An 18,099-nucleotide genomic window follows, 5' to 3' on the forward strand; every position below is an offset into this window, starting at 1 on the left:
CACTGCTAGTTTTAAACATGTAGGAATTCTGTTCGTTACCTTCACTGTGTCACAGTATAAACTAAGTACATACACACGTATGTGTATGCACCTGAGAAACACCTGAGATAGAGGCACACGGGGTTGTGTAAATATTCATTTACAGTTTAAAACCCTGTTCATTGAGACTAACTCAGCAAGCTTTGCCTTTTTATCATGGCATACTTGCTAGCTGATAACAACAGTCTGTAAACCTTCACTGCAGTAAGACAGCAAGTGCTGCTGTTTCCTCTGAGCACCAGGGCAAATACCCAAACACCACCTGCCACTGTGCTTTACAAAACTTACAGTGGTAAGTGGATTTATGAGCAACAAAACTAGTGCTGCCATTCATTTTCTTGTCTATCAGCGAGCTACTAAAGTTTACTCCATTGGTTCACTTAAATGTTTATGTTCTTCAATGTACACAAAATGACAGAGAAAGAATCAGATAGCTTTCTTATTAAGAGATTAAAATAAAAGATTTTTTTGTCCAAGATGTATCGGAATAACAGCCTTTTCCACGTGCTTAAAGAGAACCAAAAAATGACATAATATTTTTAATTTAAGAATCACTATCTAGATTTGCATAAATTCTTCAGAATTTTATGTGAAATACAAGAAAGAAAACACTAAGCTTACAGTGTTCAGTGTACATGGGAAATTATTTTTAATTTATCCTCCCATGAATACTAGCTACAGAGACTTGATTGCTTAGCAAGCAGTGTAGTTAAGCCATCTGAGGATAGAAGCAATGCTGCATGACCTTTATGTGACCAAAATCAGCTAAGCAGCACACCTTTAATACTGGATTGAAAGCACACTAACAAGCATAGAAGCAGAATTCGAATATTGTCCTCCTTATCCATTACTTTTAAATTCTTCAGAAGTAAAATAAATAACCTTTCATTCCGAAAACCACGGAAGTTTTTTGTAACATATACTCCTTACTTCTACCTGAATGTACTTGTCTCAATACTTTCAGTCTCCTGAACAGCAACAGCTAATAGTGTGATCTGAAAAACGCAGTTAAAAAGAGCCCCAGGATCTCTCCCTTTTTTTTTTTTTAATTGCGGGATTCCTTATTATTACAATGTTCTAGCCTATTTCCTATTATTATAGTACTATTTAGTACAACCACCAACTCAGAGGAAGAAAGCTGTGATACTCTGAACACACTCTTTGACACAAGATCAAATGTTTGTGCAACAGTCGTGTATATACATGTGGAAGCAATTTGTGGTGATAGCAAAACTGAGTATCATTCACCATCCACCTTAACAGGGAAGCTGAAAAACATGGGTCTCTGCTAGCACATAAGATGGACATAAAAAACACTAAGACATGCACTGGAATTTTGATGGAGCGGCAGCAGCTCACATGGACCACATCTTCACTGGGCTGCGAGACTACAAGGGCTCACTCATGCTAAACATAATTTTTTTTTTTTTTTTACTGTGAGGGTGACTGAACACTGGAGCACGTCACCCAGGGAGGTGGTGCAATCTCCATCCTTGGAGATATCCAAAACCCCAAGGGACACAGTCCTGAACTCTAGCTGACCCTGCTGTGAGCAAGGGGGGTTGGATGAGACAACCTTTCAAGGCACCAGATGTGCCCATCAACCTCAGCTGTTCTATGACTTCCAAACAACTCTGGGTTGACCAGAAGTTTGAATGAATGACCGGGACAATGAAACTCCTTGGTGCTGCAATAATCATCTGTTTTATGGCATTCAGGTGCAGAGGTAAATGGTTATTACAATGCTCTTAAGAGTTGGATCCATTTCAGAAGCTGATAAAATAGTTCTTATCTATTTTTTTGCTAAACCTTTTCAGAAGGAAAGGAACAAATGCAAGTTTATTATTTATTGTGTTACTTCCCTTGCACTAGCCTATATTAGTTTTAATGAATTTATTGCTAGACAACTTAAATCCCAAATTAAGATCTTAAAAGTAGTTTTACAGAATTAGCATTTTTACAGAATAAAAGGCATCAATACGGATTTCCATTTTGATTTAAATCTTCTACTATTTTTACAGCTTAAGCAATACATAACTGTGCTGGCACAGCTACCCTACGATCAAGCTGGGATAGACGCACCGGGGCGTTGGACGTGCAGTACCCAGGAATCCAGCTGGCCGCCTTTTCCGCCTGGGCTCTGCAGAGCCCTGAGTGCTGCCCTTCGGTGAGGCGGGGAAGGGCTAGCTCAGTTCCAGGGCTCTCTGGGCTTATATTATTTCGTTCTCACTAAACCTCCAAGAGGCAGTGGTGTTTCAAAAAGCTTATTAGGATATCTCAGCGGTGGATAAAAGAAATGATATGATTGTGGATAAAGTTCTTATAATCTCATCGAAAACTCCCACGGTTCTCCACAAAACTGAGATAATCGCTTTGTCATTTGTGCCTGTTTCTGTGAGAGTTTCTGAAAAGCCACTCAGCAGTCGGAGACAGCACTTGCAGGCAGGGAGGTGGAAACCGCACACCAAAGGATGCCTCACCAGGCACACAGACCCAGGCCAGTGACTCATTACAGTACTTTACTAAGTACCTGTCAGGTTTGTATCTCAACCTGTGATGAAACACTGGCTTGTTCCTGGCATTTATAATGACAAAAACTGTCTGCTTAAATTCTGGATGAGGATGAGAATATTCCTCCTTTGAAAAGAGTAACCCAAGAAAACTCTCTGTGTGCAGAGTGGTGACTATGCAGGAGAAGGTGGCTGCCTCTCTGCGCTTATGATATTATGGAAACCAGATAAATGCCATTCTAGCTGATGCTGCAGTTTAATTTTCAATGGTCAAATTGCCCAAGTTCACTAAAGCTTTTTCTTATGGACTTTGCACTCAGGGAAGATACTATATGAGGTCCTTACTGCTCTACTGTTGGTTGCAAGCTGGCAATGTGCTGGAGAAAGGAACAGCTAGTTCTGAGCACAGTATTACACAGGCGAAGCTTAAGCTGTACTTGAAAGGGCTGCATAAAACATTGACCTGTCACATTTATGCAACTACTTAATTTTCTGATCTAGGGCAGAGTGACTGCAAATTACATTTGCCTACTGGTTAGTCTGGGCAGCTGCAACTGCTCTGTCATTTTAGAAGGGATCTCCTTACTCAGAGAAGAGGGTCGTACTTTACAAGCAGGACTAGGAAGCTCTCAAGCTGAGACAAGCCTGGCAGTTCAATCAGGAGCAAACAGAACACTTTACCTATCTTGCCATAAACAAACGCTGCCCTTAGGTGTTCCCTTTCACAGCCAGACATGGGGGGGCGCGGAGGGCGTTGTTGCAGAGTCTCTCTGAAACTCTCTACAGCGCAGTATTTGGCATTGGGGCACTTAAAAATTTTACTTTGGGTTTCATAGTGGCAGTATTATAAAATAAATACATAATCTGCATATTTTAACAAAGTATATAAACAAATAGCCAGAAATTGTAAGAACTCACTAAATTTTGTTCTGTGTCTGTACTATGGATTGGCTTAGAGTGTTGTGGCTCTGGTTTTCTTCACTGAAGACTCAAGTTAGCCAGCTGCTTCTGCTGTTGCTGGCTACAGAGGTAGCTCGCCTAGCGACTGCGAAGATAGGCCTTTTTGTGGGTGCGTGCGCTCGGCAAGCCTGCTTCACGCTCGCTGGCCAGGGGACGCCTCCTCCCAGAGACCTGCGGGATTGCCACCCCAGGATGGCTGGCGAGAGGCAGAATTTCCACTGCTGTCTTTCGCCAATCCTTCTCTGGGGCAGGACGACAGCTCTAACTTCGTGCTGGGGATCCATGGAACAGTGACCTGTAAAAGCTGCCTTGGAGTACAGAGAAGTGCTAAGTTTCTTGGGCAAGCAGCGGGCTGCTGGGTTTATTTGCATCTCCTTCTCTAAATTAAACCAAACTCTGACGGATAGGGAAGTGCATCAGGCAAAAGTAACTTCTTAATTAAGGGTGTGTGTTTGGGAAATTTTGCTGGCCCCATTCTCCCCTTTGTGGGACACGCATCTGCCATTGCATCTCCACAGGGGAAAGATTTAGTAAAGCTTTCAATATAGACTTCGTAGAGGACTATGCTGATAGGAGCTTTAATAAAAGTAGTTTGTGTCTAGTGCAGCAGATATTTACTTATTTTCTTGGTTTATAGCAAGAGGAGTTAAGATAATGTAAATCTTTAGAAAGAATTAACCCTGATTTCAACACAAACTTTTTAATTGATTTATTTTCTCTTTTTTAATAATTGATATAGCACATCTAATTTTTAGTTAAGAATAATTTGTGAAATAATTCTGGTCATATTAATCAAATGCTAGCTCCAAGATAATGAAATACTTATGGCCTCTGGTGGGTTAGCATGGACGATAAAATGTGCTAAATCAGAGACAAGGAAAGCTTGAAATAGCTTTTATGAGGTAGCTTGAGGGAAAGCTTGAAATAGTTTGTGTGAAATAGCTTGTGTGAATTTACCATTTAGTACTCATTTTGCTAAAGCTATAGATTACATTTCCCCTTGTTAAGAATAAAGAAATAAACACTGATTAATTTACACAGCTAAAAGATTAGCGTGAGCATAAATCTCCCCTTTGAATAGAAATTCCTATTTTAATTATTGATAACAGCTCAACTTGCTCAAAAGGGAAGAATTTTAGCATTTGAAATTTATTCTACTGCTTTTTCTGTGCACTCTTTGATGGGTAAGGAAAAGGGGCTACTCTGTATTTCTTTGTGCCAGCTCCCCTTTCCGAGTCCCCTGTCCAAAAACATAGGTGGCCTTGTTTTTTTCAAGAAAACATACCACGAGAAGGTGGTTAAATGATTTTTGTACCCTACTAACAATCCGGTAAGGCTTTTCACATGCAGAGAGAATGACTCTATCGCCCACCAGGTCCCCAGCTCCATTTTGACCTCTATGAATGCGGCTGGCGCAGGCAGCAGCTCTTCCGCAGAGGGATGCTGCCGCTGCCGCTGCTCGCTGACATGGCAATTCAATGTTAATGGGCCCACTGAAGGAAAGCCGAGCTATTTAAACCGGTGAGGAGATTGGACCAGCAGGATTTCAAACGGTGACACACAGACTACGGAGAAGCTGTAATAAAAGCTCAATTATCTCGGTGCAGACCCTGCCTATGAGCAGGCTGATGAGCCGATACCGTGAGGTATCAGTCCCGTGTACAGTAACAGCTATATACTTTTATTTCAGGCGCTCCGATGATGCAACAACGCCCCTAAAATAACTTTGCGTCATCGTTCTCCACAGTTGTATTTCCTTGCAAGCGCACCGCCTCAAAGTTTGCCGCCCGCGGCCGCGGCCTGCGCCGCCCCGCACGGCGCGGCCGCCGAGCGCACCCAGCCCCGGCGGCAGCGGCCGCGCCTCACGGGCACCGCGGGGGGCAGCCCCGCTCCTCCCGCCGCTGCCCCGCTCCTCTCTCGGGCGAGGTGAGAGCTCCCCCTCCCGAGGCGCCGCCGCCTCGCTGCTGCCGGCCCAGCCCAGGCCCCTCGCCCGGGCAGAGCTCCCCGCCGCCCGCGCCGCGTCCCTCACAGGGGAGCGCGGCGGGCTGAGGGGACGCCGGGGAGGAACTGGCAGGGCGCTGCCGCCTGTCCCGGGAGGGGCGCTTGGCGTTTGGCTCCCTCCGGGCTTTCGCGCAGGGATCCGCCGCGGCAGGGGGACCGGGCAGCGGCTGTTCCCGGCGGGGCCCCGGCTCGGGGGTGTAAGCCGCGACCCGGTACGGCCCCCCCGGCCCCGCGGGTGTTCGGCGCTGCGGGGCGGGGGGAGGGAGCCGGGCGGCGCTGGGCGGTGGCACCGCATGCGCAGGAGGCCAGGTGGCTGCCGGCTGGTGAGGCGCCGGTAGCATCGCGGGCGGTCCGGCGTCCTCATGGTGCTGTGTCAGGGCGGCGAGGCCGCCGCTGTTCCGGCAGCGGGCGGGAAGGAGCCGGAGGTGCCGCTGAGCCGGGAGGACGGTGCGGGTACGGGGCAGCCGTGCCTGTGCCCGGAGCCCGGCATGGAGGCGGCGGGCGCCGAAGAGCGCCGCGTTTGCGGCTGCTGCTCGGGCTTGTCCTGGCCGCGCTGCTGCAAGGCACCCGGTGAGGAGGGGGAGTCTGGCAAGCGGGGCAGGGGGGGCAGCGCCCTCCCGGCTGGGCTACCTGCTCTCGGGGTGACATTGCCGGCGGGGCGGAGGAAGAGGAAGCGGCCCCGAGGGCACCGGGACTCGCCGCGGCCGGCGGCGGGGCGCGGAGCGAGCTCGGGCGGCCGCAGAGGGCGCCCGGCACCCGCCCGCGCCGGCAGCCTCGGCGCCTCCGGGCCGTGCCCGGCTGTGGCGGCTCGCACCTGGCGCCCGGCGGGGGCAGCGGGGCCCTGCGGGCGTGTTCGGCCTCGCCCCCTTCCTCCCGCTGCTCTTCACCGGGCAAGCCGGCCCGGGCGAAGAGACCAAGTGGGGCGGCGGGCACCACCTCCTCCGTGGCGCCAGCCCTTGTGCTTGCCCGCCGGGCTCGGCTCGGGCCGGGCCGCCGGTGCCCGGTGCTCCCCTCCGCCGGAGCGGGCAGAGCGCTCGGGGCCGCTCCGGCCGCGCACCCCTCGCTCCCGTCCCCGGCGGCGGGCGGCTGCTCGGTGCCTTCTGCGCGCAGGGCTGTGGGAGCTTCGGTAGCGATTCCCCCCTCGGGAGAACAGTGCTTCCTGCTGTCAAAGTTTTGAAGTAAGACTTGGCAGGTTTGGGTAAATCGAGGTGCCTTCCAGCAGTGTGAACTTCTGGCACGGTGAATATGTTGAGAAGGGGCATCCGTGCTGTGCAACAAGTCCGTATACTTGCAGCTGTGACTTCCTTGGCAATTCTTACCTTGCTTTAGTGTGAGCGTACTCTATTTTGTCTTAATCCGTGCTTCACTTCTTGGTCACTTTGAATTGTTAAAGCCACAAACTTACTGTGGAATACACATGTTTTTGTGAGTTTAATGTGGCTTCCTTTTAAAACATGAATGCCATCTTAAAATAATTTTGAAGTTGTTATCTGAAGTACTTTAGCATGTGTAATTTTTAAACAACTTCACTGAAAATGTGTTTCTCATTAAATATGGACTGTAATTGACTTTCCAGCAGAAGATGGATAAAATGGCAATCTTTGTTAGCTCATGAGCTGAGCTGAGGAGAGCCCAAAAGAGATAGCATACTTCACCAGTGAAATTCACATTAGTATCACTTCCAAGGCAAAGCTTGGAAAAAAACCAGTACTTGAAATTCTGAGAAACTTGCAGTTATTCACCAAAAAAAGACTTTTTTTTTTTTTTTTTTTTGGTAGTCTGTGTAGTGAAATGTTAATTGAGTCAAGGGCTGAACTTTATGAGTCATGCCTAGATCTTGTCTGCATGGCCATGGTTAGTTCACATGTAGGCTGTTGTGCTCCTGGTGCTTTCCTGAAGTCGGTGAGAGAGCGGTTCTTCTGCTTCTTATGGTGTGAAGAATAGATCACCCTCTTCTGGCTTTCTTGAAGGTCTGGGAGAATCGACTTCTCACTGACCACCTTCCCCATAGCCAGTACGTTTCTGTCTCTGATACTATTCTCAAGATGCATGTATGTGAGAAGTGTCATTTTCTTCACTGTATGCATTTTGCAAGTATAAAAACTGTTTGCCAGAAAGCATAGCATTAAAACACAAAAAGAATTTACATAGAAAATGGCGTGCAGTAGGAGGCATTTGACTAGGACTTAAAACAGGAGTGGAAGATTGTTTGAAGGCCTTACTTGTGGAGATGGCCAGGGAATAAAACTGGAAAACCAAATCTCAAATCTGTAGCCACTCAGAAAAGAGGACTTGGGTACTGCTTGAAACTTTTTTATTTTCAGACTGCTACACTTTTTTAAAAAAGCATGAGTGCTTGAGTATTTTGATGGCGTTGGGCTAGTGTTTGGAGGCTTAATATTTTGTGGGATGGGAATGTTATCTTAACCTAACTTCTCCTTAGGACATATTTTGAAATAAGTACTCTTCAGAACTGCAGTTCTTGGTTTTGGTGGAAGAACTTGTACCATTTTATTTTTAAAAGGAAATAAAACACTTTCTCATTGCACTGAGTACTTGCTTTGGCAATATGAGATGTTGATGGTTTAAATTCTAGTATTACAAGATACTGTTTCTGATAGGCTTGGTATGTTGGGTAGCTTACAAAAATGAGTTCCTTCTGGTTTTTCTTTGTTCCTTCAAATCTGAGGCTTAGTTCTGGGTATAAGATCCTTTCAACTTGCTTTGCTTTAATTTGATTGGTTTTCTATTTCAACACTTCCATTATTTAGACTGGCTTTGCTCTGTAGTAATCAGACAAGCTATCATGCCTGAAAGAAAAGTTAATAGTTCGGTTTGTGCTGTGCTCATCCATAAGCCAGCCTGCGTTTGGATTTCCCATTTCGGTTAAAGGCCAGTCTGATTCCTTTTGCTTTAATATTAGAGACATTGTTGATTTTGCAGTTCTGTTGCATGACTGTGTGGATTAGGACATTATGTAATTCATGAACATTTTTTAAATCCACTCTGTTTCATAGTTGGTAGATGGCCTGGTCCAGTGTTGGTTGGTGTCAGTTTTTATAGTCACTTTTATGTAAGTGGCTGTTGCTAAATAGACATATTTCTAGTAGAAACTGTCATTCATTTTCAGCTGTAGTGTGGCTGGATTCCTTGAAGAGCAGGCCTTCTGCCTACTTTAAATTCTGGTTGCAGTTGTAAAGCCTGAGTCTCTAGCGCTGTTAAAGCCAGAACCAATGCTATACACACTCTGTCAGCCCACAGTCTCAGCTCTTAGGTAGTAAGAAGCAGCGTCTCAGCCTTGAGTGCTGATCTCAAGGAGGATCAAAATGGTTTGTGACAAGTTTTGTTGATTTTAAAAAAGACCACACACCCAAAACAAAACAAAAAACCCCTCAAAACCATATTTAGTTGCTAAGCAACTCACAGCAGTGCCCTGCTGATTATGTTTTAGAGGATCCATAAAGGCTCACAGGCTCCCACACTAATGTCAGATGAGGCACCCGTTTATCAAAACACTGCCCGAGGGACATGGAGTTCTCCCTCTTATCTTTAGAGGGTGTTGTAGAAGAAAGGGTAACTCCCAGTGTTTCATGCTGAAATAAAAGAGATAGTGAGGTAATGTCCCACTCTAATTTTTAGCTGGTTTCTCTGGAAACGGTGTTGAGGTCAGCAGCAGTTCATCCTCTCTGTTTGCTTTCCCTTTTTTTTTATAGATGAGGGTGGAGAAGATGAGTGGAACGAGGAAGAGTATGTCACTGAAGAGGGCCTAAGGCAATGGGGAAGCTTGAATAGAAACCATTAGACTTGAGAAACTACTTCAGGAAGAGAAAGTCTGATAAATAAGCATAAACTACGGTGAAACTAAGGTCTTCATGGAACTGTGATAGATATCAGTGCTTTAAGTAGGCCTATGCTGTTTTAAAATTAGTCACTTAAATTTCTTCTGCTTAAAAATGTATTTGATGTTTATTTGAAGAAAATGTTTGGATTCTTACATCAAGATAAAAATGTTATATATAACTTCTGTAGGTCTCGGTCAAATTTAGAGTGATTTAGCTGCAAAATAAACATGAGGTATAGCAGAACTGAGGTTCTGTACACAGTTTTTGTGTGTGTGTGTGTGTGTGTGTGTGAGAAAGGAAATTAAATTATTGCTTAGGAACCTTAATTAACTTACTCAATAGTCAGATGATTTCCAGGTAGTAAGTTTCAGTGTTTTAGAATCTGACCATGGACCATTTTGCAGTCAGTTGTGTTTACTGGTCCTTGGGCGGTGGTCAGAATCACACAACTAGTCCTATAGTGAATCGTCCAAACTAGTCTGATGCCTCCAAGAAGTAAAGCCTACTAACTCATGTAGAGCTGTGAGAAGTGTAGGAATGGTTTTGTATCCAAAGTGTTACAGTTCATTTCTTATCTCCCGTTTTAAGAAAAAAAAGGTGGTCGTCAGTGAAATGTATTTTCAAGGTAGGTCTGGTAAAGTATACATAATATTTACATCTGTTTCTTTTGCTTCCCCTGTCCTCTACCACAAGAATAGCTACAAATGTATGGAGCACTGCAGTATGTAGAGCCACCTGACCTGAGAAATCTTCTAACAGATCATATTAACTGGAGTTTATCTATTGCAGGAACAAAGAAGAAAGCTGCCTGTCCAGGACTTGGTCTGTTTTATACCGTACTATCTGCCTTCCTTTTCTCAGTGGCCTCTTTATTTCTTAAAAAAATAGAAGATGTACATTCAGTGGAAGTGAGTGCATTTCGATGTGTTTTCCAAATGGCATTCGTTCTTCCTGGTTTAATATACTACAAGTAAGTGTAGCAAATGTTTAAATTTGAACAAGTTATTTCTTAAAAACAAATCTAGAATTATCACTCGCTTAAATCAGATTGCAATGTTATTTTAATTCAGACTTCAGTTGCATCACTGCATTGTTTTGGGTTAGTTGATAGTTCCTTTATACAATTCAGAAAACTGAAAATCTTTGAATTGTAGAGGTTGCTACAGGGATTATGTCAAATGTATTGATCTTCTGTGAATTGGTGTTCTTAAAAAATAGAAGGTAATTTGTAGATACTCTTGGGTTATTTTGCAAGCAAAAAATGAGTAGCTAGAAAAACAGATTCTGGACTCTGAATGTGATTGGGGGTGGTGATGGGAATAAATTGGTCTGTGATCAAACAGCTAAAAATATTTTGTTATTTGAGATAAGTCCCTCATCTAGAAAGGTGTGTACAGTCTACAAGGGTGTGTACATTTAAGTGTAATTGGGCGTTGGTCATGAAATAAGCAAGCCAGTGACATTAATGTGACATTTCTTTTTTTCAGAACAGGGTTTTTGGGACCAAAAGGTAAAAGAATTTTTCTTTTCTTCCGAGGATTCCTTGGCTCTAGCGCAATGATTCTCCTCTACTATGCTTTCCAAGTCATGCCGCTAGCTGATGCCACTGTTATAACTTTTAGCAGTCCTGTTTTTACATCGTTGCTGGCATGGATCTTTCTGAAAGAGAAATACAGTATTTGGGATCTTCTGTTTACCCTCTTCGCAATCACTGGAGTGGTTCTTATTGCCAGACCACCATTTCTGTTTGGGTCAAACATTACGGGGATTGAAGGAAGTTACACAGATCACCTTAAAGGAACTATAGCAGCAATTACAAGCACAGTATCTGCAGCTTCGACTTTTGTTATACTAAGGAAGGTGGGAAAATCTGTGCATTATTTTTTGTCAATTTGGTATTATGCAGTCATTGGTTTAATTGGATGTGTTATAGCATTGTTTGTTATGAATGAATGGCGTTTACCATATTGTGGTAAAGATAGGGTTCTTTTAATATTAATAGGCTTGTTAGGGTTAGGGGGTCAGATATTTCTCACAAAAGCATTACAAATAGAGAAAGCTGGACCTGTAGCCATAATGAAAACAATGGATGTGGTGTTTGCTTTTATTTTGCAAATTCTTTTTCTCAATCATCTACCAACTTGGTGGACTGTGGGTGGTGCCCTTTGTGTAGTAGCTAGTAGTTCTGGAACTGCCATTCGTAAATGGCGACAAAGCTTGAAAAAAGCTAAACAAAATGAAATCTAACAACACACACGCTAATTCATTGCAGAAATAAGCAATCGTGGAATATATATAGAATATTTATTTTTATTTATTTTAGATATCTCATTTACCAAATTGTAGTACCAAGTTATATCCAATAAAGTAAGTTGATTCTAAAAAAAAAATAAATTTGAAGGTATTTTAACAAGTGGTTAGGTATATGCTTTTCTTTCTCATATTTAGGCATGCAAATATGAGAAGTAGAAAGATATTTAAAAGTTGCTGGCTTCCTATCAAAACTGGACAATAGTTTTTTGGCTTTTATTTTCCTAAAATTCCTGATTCTCCGCTTCTTAGACCCTTTCTCTATACTTCTGAACAGTGGAAATCAGTCTCCCAGGCTTACTTAATACTATTCTGTGCTTGATTACCAGAAGGATTGCAGTACAAAAGTTAGAAGGGAATGAAAAGTTATAATCCTATAAACATCCAACTTTTATAGAACAGATAAAGCTTGCACATTTACAAGCTTTCTATTTTTTTTTCGCACAAAACAGATGCCAAATGGGGATTTATTTTTAATTTGGATTCTAAAAGAACAAAGGCTATTTCATCTTTCCAAGTAATATCAAGAGAAAATTAACTTGTGAAAATTATCTGTCAGCTTTGCTTTCTTTTAAAAAGAATTTAAAATATTTGCACTTGCTTTACAGACATAATGAAACAACCTAATCCCTGTTTTTTTAATGTGATTTTCCCAATAAACGGGTCTTTAGTTGCTGCAGTCTCGGTGATGAGAGACAACAGTTAATTGTATACCACTCGTAAATTAGCCATTTCTTGTGGTATGGAATGTTATGCTGTAGGTGCACTTTTCTTTATTCTATGCAAAAGATTATATTTTTTAGGTATTTAATATAGGTTACTTTAAATGCTGCTTATGACCCTTTTGTTTAGATTCTTCCGTGCAAAAGTTCTTTATGAGACCAAGTTTAAGTCTTCTTGGCCTTCATAAAGTTAGGAGGATTTACATTAAAGCATTTGCCTGTTTCCTAAGAATTTACATGAGTGCAGAGTAATTGCAGTTTCGCAGAAAATGCAGGTTGGCTGAGGTCATAGCAGAGGTTCTACAGAACAGCTTTGAGGAGAGCTTGGTGGGAGCGTGGAGCTATGCCTACACATCTCATGACACGGAGGCATCCACACTACATCAGGCACTGCTAGTGGGCAGCTTCAGCCCCATTTCTCCAGCTGGCCCTTTTAAATCTGCACTTAGTCACTTCTTTTACACATCATCTCACTTTTATAGGCTTTATCTTGATAGCAGCAAACACTAAGAAAAAAGGCTTGTGTTATTGATCTTAGTGTCCTTCAGGTTTGAGGAGGAATATATGTTTAGTTGATATATGTTAGTCTTACATACTTTTGGGTCTTGTCTCAGTAGTGCTTAAAGAAATTTTAACTTGTATCTTTATTTGGTCCTTTGTATCATGAGGTGGTTTTCAGTTATTTAAAACACTCAGTGTTTCAGTTATTAAAAACACTCCAGTGTTTTTCTAAAGGAGAATGCTGTGTTCTGTAGACTTGATACCTGTTTTTTTCAAAATTAGTTACTAAAGATGGTGGACGTTTTCTTATTTTGATTTACAGATGTCTAGTCACATATCTTTTGCCAATAAGCATTGCATCCTGGCAGGGCAGTTCTAGGGACTTGAGTCCCGAAGGACTGGAATATGTGTAGTACTTTGGGATGCATCTGGATGTGAGGAGCCATCTCTGTGCAAGATTCTGTATGTAAACTGGCACCCTGAATCTATATGTTTATGGGCACGAGCAGATTCCACTTGAGTTGATAGAATCAGTTCCTGCTTATAGCTGTCCATTCTCTGCTTCTCCTGAAGGCTGAAGTTCAGCTACTGCTGACAAGATCAGTAGTATGAAGCTGCTTTCACATCTCTTTAAAGCCTGATGTAACAATAAAGTTCCAGTTTGGCACCAATTTCGCTTAATACTTGAAATTGTAAACTGGGATTCTTCCTTCTGCTGCTCAGCCATCACTGCCATTGAGCAACAGCTTTCAGGGGAGGGAAGGAAAATAAACTGCATTTTTTACTGCTTCACTTCATGTTTAATACGCATGTGTTTGAATTGACACTTAAAAAGGTGTGGTTCCAAAGCAGCTCATATTGATGTAAACTTGTTGCCAGCTAGTCCTGCTCCCTGCCGTTGGCTCAGTGCTCATGCTTATGCGGTTACGTGGTGAGCTGGCCCTGGGAGCTGATCCAGCTACATAACTTTTTAGTAAGGTTGTTGGAGAGGGCAAAACCAGAGTAGCCTGAACTTGATGACAGCGTGAAAACATTTGGAAGGGGAATTAGGTAACAGCGTATGAATGATGCTTTGTCAGTACAGAATAAAAATAATGTGGAAGCTTATATTGAAAAATCTTTAGGTCATACGATTTCAATGAATCTTGTTTACACTGAGTAGAGGAGAGCAGACTACTGAAGACAGGACTGTTTTCTTGCCCTTAACACATAAGTGTAGAAAATAAGCTGACCTGAAATCAACAACCCAATACAGTGATTGTTAATTTTTCTCTCAAGTTCTTGCAGAAACTTATTCCATATATTTCCATACCTGTAGTGCCAAAACCCCCAGATGATTATTTTTTTTCTTTGTCCAAACCTATAGGGTTTCCTTATGGCTCCATCTACTTATTTCTTTTTGCTGTTCCTAAACCTTCCTAAATATTTAAATTGTTAAAACAATAATCTAGACAAGATCCTATGTTGGAGAATATTGTGGGTTTTGGAACATTATTTGGATTTTGATCCATCTTTTAGAGAATTGTTTAACTGGAGTAAGAATGAAGGACTTGGTTAGGGCTTCTCTAGTCATAAAGCATAAGCTAGCTTCTATAACTAGCTTTTCCAGATGATTTTGGGGATGGAAGACATTTAAGCTTTAAGTTTTTTCAACCACCTCAAGTTTTTAATTCTTCTTCCTCTCACATGTAGGTTGAAAACTTGAATTTTATTGGAAGCCTTGAAGAGAATGAAATTATACACAAGTATGGATATCCTAAAATGTTTTGGGTTTTTTTTAATTGAAAATATTTCTTACAATTCCTGTTAAGATGGTCAAACTTCTTTTTTTCTTCTGCAGCTTAGCAGTTTGAGAATCTGAAATTAAACTGACTGGGCCTTGATTCTTTCAGAGTCTGATTTTTCTTTTTCTTTTTCTTTTTCTTTCCTTGGATAGATTTTTACTTTTGAAAGGCTTTTTTAGTTTTTTAATACAGCAAGTTTCTCAGGGTCAAATGTTATTTTTCTAAGCTTTGAGTCAGAAATATATTATTAATGTTCATTGCCTGTAGTGTCCTCTTGTGATCTTTACAGTATTTTTAAGTTCGATAAATGTACTTTTCTAATAGGAAGCCCTTCCTTTGTAATACGATGGAATATTGTTGCATTGCAAGTCCTGTGCTATAAAGTTAACTTTCTCTTGAATTTTAACGTATTAATTCAATGTACTGATTTCAGTGGATCATGAATAGAAAGAGTAATAATTAATTATTGGTTGTTTTGCACATAAACACAAAAAAGATTTAGTTGTTACTGATGCCTCACAAGCATGTTTCTTATGTTCTTTACTATGCAAAACACTGTAATCATCTGTTGTCTTCAGTGGGACTTTATAGCCTTAAAGCCTTATGTACCCAACTCTTCTATATAAAGCTGATGGCTGAAAAAGCTATGTACTGTCACTGTGCAGCACCCAGTTTCTTTCAGGTTAAGTTGGTTGTCAAAGTGTGCTCTAAAAGCTCTCTAAATACATCTACACTAAGAATTTAACAAGCTCATTGTGTAGAGAAGGGTAGTCTACATAATTAAAATGGATTTCCTCCATTTGTCTAACACCAGGCATGAAGTAACCTCAGCATAACAGCATTGGTGAAACAACTAGTTCAATGTGTCATTTTTCTTCTGAAACCTGAAACTAGGCTCTTTCCCAGTTCCAAAAACTGTTCTAAGACGACTCTTGCTGTAATTGAGAATGACAAGACGGACAGTACTACCCTTGATCATCATTTGGTGTCAACACTTCCCCTCTGCAGCATTTTCTCTTCCTTCAGCTTTTGTTCAAGAACCGTCTGTTGGAAGAAGGTTTATTTCTAGAGAGGCAGCCTCTAAAAAGTTATTTGCTTGCTAACTAGCAGTAGTTAACCAGGAAGAGTCTGTTTTCCAGTGCTCTAACCATGGTAACCATGGTGGACTCACCTGTGGCATGACTCCCACAAGGGCAGTAGAAGCATGATCTCTGTCCCTGCGCGGATTCAGGGTTGGCAGTGCTGCCAGCAGATGTGCAACACTGACTTCGGCAGGACGACCAACAGAATGTTTTTGTGGTCGTAACTGCCTGTCCATCCAAAGAAAAGTTCTGGCTTTACGTTCCTGCAGATGCAGGTAACTTCAGGGTGGAACATACATAGACTTCTATGGTGATAACACTTCTGTATATCAGAATGAATAATTTCCTATGTTATGTGAGTTATTGTTTGACAAAAAGGGGGTAAGATACCCTCAGCATTAATTAAAGGATTTTTACTATGTCTTATATATTGTTAATATATATGTTGAGTGATATGTTTTGTAGAAGTTACTGGCTTTGTTATGTAGTAGTATATTTTTATAGATAATTCTTATATATTGAAATGTTAAGAATATTTTCATAAGAGATTTATATTCATCATTGCTAATAAAATGAACTGAAGAATTAATCTCTGGTTTTGCATTGATTGAAAATATTTGAATGTAGTGATTGTAAAAGCTTTATGAAAGAACTGTTAATCACACGGTCCCTGTTAAATATGAACATATGCCTCAGATTCTGCTACTATTAGCATGCTGCATCACTTTTTATGCCCTGCAACAACCTAGAGACGAGAAGAAGCTCCATCAGCTTCCATACAGCAATTTCTTAACTGGAAACACTGTGGCAGTAAAGTTAAATTTTCCTGTGTCCAAGTGGCAATTTGTGGGTTTTTTGTTTGTATTTTTGTTTGTTTGTTTTATTTCTATACATCATGATTTGAATTCAAGTCTTGTCCCTTCTGTCACAAGGTGATACTTAATTCATCCTGGTGCTTCCCATTATCTCGTGTTTCAATAATTAAATTAACTTTTCACAAAAGAGGAAAAAGCAGAAAAAAACCCTGACTATCTCATTTGCAAAACCACCACCATTGCTAAATATTACAAAAAGATTGTAGTTATTTTTTTGTTATCCGTATAACAGTGCTTCCTCCTGTAGTGCTGTCTGGATGTGTAAGAGCAGAAGATAACAGAACTGCACAAGGGTATTAGCCTACTTGAGAGCTTTCTTCATGTAATGAATCTTTATTTCTGGCTGTGACTTGACTTAGCATTGTAGAGGGGAAAAATAGATGAGGGAAGACGAGTTACATAGTGGGGAATTACTAGCAGTGTTAGCCTGTCTGTCCAGCACCGTCGTCTTCTCCTTACATGCTCAAAAAATCAACTTTATTGTAGGATGACTTGACACCACCTGTTTCTCAGGCTCTAAAGTAAAGGAAAAGCAAAGTACTTCCAAGAGAGCTTACTGTGTCAGGCATAGGCAGGAGAAAACTAATTTTGAAAGAATCTTGTGGAGAAACTTTGCAACTTTTTCTTGGCAGTTCTGTAGGTTCTTTGGAACAGCTATAAATATATAGAGAAATTTAAGCTTTAAGGGAAGGGGAAAAAGAGCTTTTTGGATAGACAAAATTAAAATCTTCCTTATTTACAAATGGATAGTGACATAGCACATGAAGAGGTGAGGGCTATTACTAAATACTAAGATGCTTGAAACAAATTCTGGAATTATGTCTACCCACTCAAAAAAAAAAAACAAAACAAAAAAAACCAAACCAAAAACCAAACAACAAAGGGAAATGGGATCAGAGGATTTCAAAGGGAAAAACATTCCCATTATTACTTGGAAAACAAACTTCACTGAAGTTGCAAAAGTATTATATCACATTTTGATAAGATGTTCTTATAATCTTGAGCACATGAAGCAATACATGAGATAGGATATGAAGGTGAACCATTCAGATAGGTTTCAGTTGATTCTTTTGGTTCTTCAATTAGCTTTGTATCGAACTTCGTTGTCTGACACTACTGAATTAAGTTCCTATGGTATTCTGTCAAGTAGCAGTAAATTCTGGACAGGATAATGAGAAACTACTCTGTCATCTGAGCTTATGTACTGAGCCAAGGGCGAGTGAGAGATCTGAGTTCTTGCCCTGATGGTATAAAGTGATTCTGGGGTCTGTGTGAAAGAGGTGGAAAGAAAACCCGTGTTTTCTGGTCAGCAAGTATGAAGTTCTTTAATTTTTACTCTGTACTGTGACTGTTCTGTCAGTAGGTGGGGCTATCTTTCTTAATATATTTCTTAATGTGTAAGATTAAACTAAACCCTGTTAAAAATCCAAATCCACGGTTTTAGATAATAAAAGTTTCAATACAGTGTGATGT

At 41.4% G+C, this 18,099-nt stretch overlaps 1 protein-coding gene across 1 annotated transcript; it reads left to right on the forward strand.

Annotated features, from left to right (window-relative positions):
* Positions 1-5,835: 5,835 nt before the first annotated feature.
* Positions 5,836-16,328, forward strand: SLC35G1 (solute carrier family 35 member G1). The gene is made up of 3 exons (XM_082311337.1): positions 5,836-6,080; positions 10,142-10,322; positions 10,840-16,328. Exons 1-3 carry the CDS (start codon positions 5,873-5,875, stop codon positions 11,597-11,599), a joined length of 1,149 nt encoding a protein of 382 aa, XP_082167463.1. The 5' UTR covers positions 5,836-5,872; the 3' UTR covers positions 11,600-16,328.
* Positions 16,329-18,099: the final 1,771 nt, after the last annotated feature.

This window comes from Platalea leucorodia (assembly GCF_965183815.1).
Source record: "Platalea leucorodia genome assembly, chromosome: 4".
Lineage (NCBI taxonomy): Eukaryota > Metazoa > Chordata > Aves > Pelecaniformes > Threskiornithidae > Platalea > Platalea leucorodia.

Excerpts from the sequence above, each read along its gene's own strand:
- SLC35G1 (XM_082311337.1), top strand. The coding sequence starts at position 5,873 with ATGGTGCTGTGTCAGGGCGGCGAGGCCGCCGCTGTTCCGGCAGCGGGC. Across the intron at positions 6,081-10,141 it reads GCGCTGCTGCAAGGCACCCG|GAACAAAGAAGAAAGCTGCC; the intron begins GTGAGGAGGGGG and ends TATCTATTGCAG. Across the intron at positions 10,323-10,839 it reads CCTGGTTTAATATACTACAA|AACAGGGTTTTTGGGACCAA; the intron begins GTAAGTGTAGCA and ends TCTTTTTTTCAG.